The sequence below is a fragment of the Brassica napus genome, chromosome C9 (genome assembly GCF_020379485.1).
Source record: "Brassica napus cultivar Da-Ae chromosome C9, Da-Ae, whole genome shotgun sequence".
Taxonomy (NCBI): Eukaryota; Viridiplantae; Streptophyta; class Magnoliopsida; order Brassicales; family Brassicaceae; genus Brassica; species Brassica napus.
The window spans coordinates 29,771,851-29,774,776 of NC_063452.1; the positions used below are offsets into that span (position 1 = coordinate 29,771,851).

The following is a 2,926-nucleotide window of genomic DNA, read 5'->3' on the forward strand; positions in this document are numbered from 1 at the left end:
TCTTCTACCTATATCGGATATGTTTCCGTATCTATTAAAGTTTAGTGGTCTTCTTGCGGTATCTGGAAATAAGCCGCTTTGTGCAGAAAGAATCAAAGGTGTTGCCCTAAACAACAACTCACCCGACGCTGCGCTCACAGCTGCATTGCTTATTCAGACTCATGCTTTGTTCGGAGTTGAAATATGCAGTTATTACTGATGAGGCACAGCGGGCAGCTGTGATGGTCTACGAGTTCCATGAGAAGCTTTAGTCAAGTTGGTGCATTGTGTTGTATTTTTATCTCGTAGTTTCTACACTTTTGTTATTATTTCCGGTTTATTCTATGTTTCCCTCTTGTCTTTTTCAGTGGCAAAACGTTCTAAGTTTTTACCCTTTATGGGAACCTCATGTAAAATAGTTTCACAAACGTTCGGTTGCAATCCACTGTTTAGCTTAGAATTTCAGTATGTCCTTCACTACCCACTGCTCGTTTGAGATTTTGACGGTCAAAGGTCCGTAACGTCAACCTAAATTTTCACAATCCACTGTTTAGATTAGAATTTCAGTATGTGCTTCACCCTTTTGCCATACTATCTTTATATGGAGTTTTGGGGCTTCCTCGCATTCACAAACATATACTATAATAAACATTCATAAAGATCATAACGTACTTCATATTACATATTTACCTTGCTATTTTACATTGCGCCCCAACAGCATTAAAAATATAAATATGACTGACATTACTATTACATTATTTTACACCCAACTGACATTAACATTATCTTACACATACAACTGACTTTAACTTCCAAAATATCACACGTGCCCTCTTATTTCATCCATTCCTTTTGCTTCAGTCCTGGAGATCAGTTTGCTCTTCGACTTTACCAGTTGGAACGTCAGGACGTATTTCATTTCTTCTGACCGGGGTAAGCTGAACGGAAGTACTTCCCACGTCATAGTTCAGGGGAGGCATCAATTCAGTAGCAGTTGTCAGGCTTCCAATTTGGGCACTCAATCTTGGTTCTCTGACATTTTGTTGAATTTGCTGAGGGACAACGTCATCTCCAGTAGTATTAGCTGCGCCGATTTTAAGGTCCAGCCGGTTCCTGGCTCTCTCTATTTCGAAGGAAAATCTATAAAGACTAACCAGCTCGGCCTCACTGAAAATCTCCTCTAGGACTTGATCACTACATAGTAGTTCTTGCCCACCCACCATCTCTGCAGTCAATGATTTAACCCGGTATATGATTTAACTCGGTTTATGTTAGTAGTGAAACCCTATATGGGTGAAGGCTATTACCGTTTATGTCAGACATGTGTTGCTCTTCCGTTTTTCCTTCTCCAAGAAAAGATCGATTGCCAATCTTAAACGGTGTTCTGCTGATGAACTCGTATTTGGCAACGTCTTCGGCTCCGAATATCACACAAAGTTGTGGCTCGGTATTCCATTCATGGACACTCATTACCATCTCAAGATCCGGCTTGGCAACAATATTGTGAGGTGGGCCAGTTTCACCTTCGGGTTCAACCATCCATTGTGGGAGTTGGAAAGTGATTAAAAGCGGTGTTGCGGTCGTTAGGTTAAACACTCCTCTTACCAGATCTGTAAGTTCATGCATTGTTGCATTGTCACCGAGGATTATCTCCTCGGAAAAAACTGTTTCATCTCGATTGAACCTCCTTCTGGGATTTAGACCACTGGTCCTTGACTAAGCGAACTAGGCGCATCATCTGCAAGGATTGCGAAAAGGATACACATTATTAGGTTACCCATGAGAATCTCTATTGTGGTGATGAATGAATCTAACACAAATGGAAATAACTAGGGTGGTGACTACTGTTCCTAATCTAGTTAAAGGAAAGAAGGAAGAGGATGAAATCGAGTTTGCCTGGTTTTTGGACGGTAAATTCTGAAACTCTCCAAGCTAAATGAAACGTATTTTTGTTAAATCAGCCTTTTGTGGTTATTTAATCGACGACAGTGTTGCAATTTTGGAATGAATGTTCTTGGTTTTTATAGGAAAAAGTCAACAGGTTGCATCCACTCTTAATATATAATGCACTGCAAACCACAGAATTAAATCCATATCCGGTCATTTAATGCTCAGCAGCCTACCTATGCATAGGTTCTCATGATGAAGTTACTGTTGATAAGACACCACATGCTGCCGTAATTTTTGTACGTTTGGAAAACCTTCAATCAGACTATTATCTCTAGAGCTGTGGTTCCTTTGAATTTTCATAAGGTAAGTGTTGTTTAGGGTTTAGTAACAAATATTATTCCAAAATGATATTAATAAATTATTTGGGTTACTGTTAAGTTGGGTTTTGTAGTCGTCTTGGAAAAGTTAGAGTATTTTGGCAATTGAAAATCATATGGTACCTTAGGTTTTAAAGTTGAAACTATTATAAAACCTTCCAATGAAAACAGTTCAGTGTCGGAGATACGGGCTAAGGTTTTAGTCGACGTGACTAGTGGTTAGTCCAAAAAATATTGGGAATTATGTTTCTTGTTTATACACGTGTTTTGGTTTATGTTTTAGTATTTTTCTGACTTTGGTAGCAATGAATAAAAGAAAATTTTGGCGGTGCTTTCTTAACTTTTTATTTTACGCTACTCTAATACAATTATGATTTCTTTCCCCAAAATTATTTTACTTATATGTTTGCAAAAACCTAAATATGATATGCGAAAATAATATTGCTTGGTGAGGGGGTGGATCGACTACAAAAAAACCATTTCAGATCTTGGTAATGCAAAATGATATTGATGACAATGACCAAGTTAAGCAGAAAAAATCCATATATTATATGGATCGCTATTACTCTCTTGCAATACTTTCTTTAAATAATCATACTGAATACTTATCCCTCTATCTATTATTGTTGTATTGAAATGTTTGTTGTTTAGTGTATCATTGGTTTGAATAACCGGGTATT

General features: G+C 37.8%; 1 protein-coding gene across 1 annotated transcript; it reads right to left on the minus strand.

Annotated features, from left to right (window-relative positions):
- Positions 1 to 604: 604 nt before the first annotated feature.
- BNAC09G26040D lies at positions 605 to 2,198 on the minus strand. Its single transcript, XM_013814094.3, has 2 exons — positions 1,287 to 2,198; positions 605 to 1,204 (listed from the first exon to the last, which is right to left on the minus strand). Exons 1-2 carry the CDS (start codon positions 1,603 to 1,605, stop codon positions 837 to 839), a joined length of 687 nt encoding a protein of 228 aa, XP_013669548.1. The 5' UTR covers positions 1,606 to 2,198; the 3' UTR covers positions 605 to 836.
- Between the last annotated feature and the right edge of the window lie 728 nt (positions 2,199 to 2,926).

What these genes read in the sequence shown, in the direction of transcription:
- BNAC09G26040D (XM_013814094.3), bottom strand. Translation starts at nt 1,605, where the DNA reads ATGCATGAACTTACAGATCTGGTAAGAGGAGTGTTTAACCTAACGACC. An exon ending in ACACATGTCTGACATAAACG is followed by an intron (nt 1,205 to 1,286) that starts GTAATAGCCTTC and finishes CATTGACTGCAG; the next exon opens with AGATGGTGGGTGGGCAAGAA.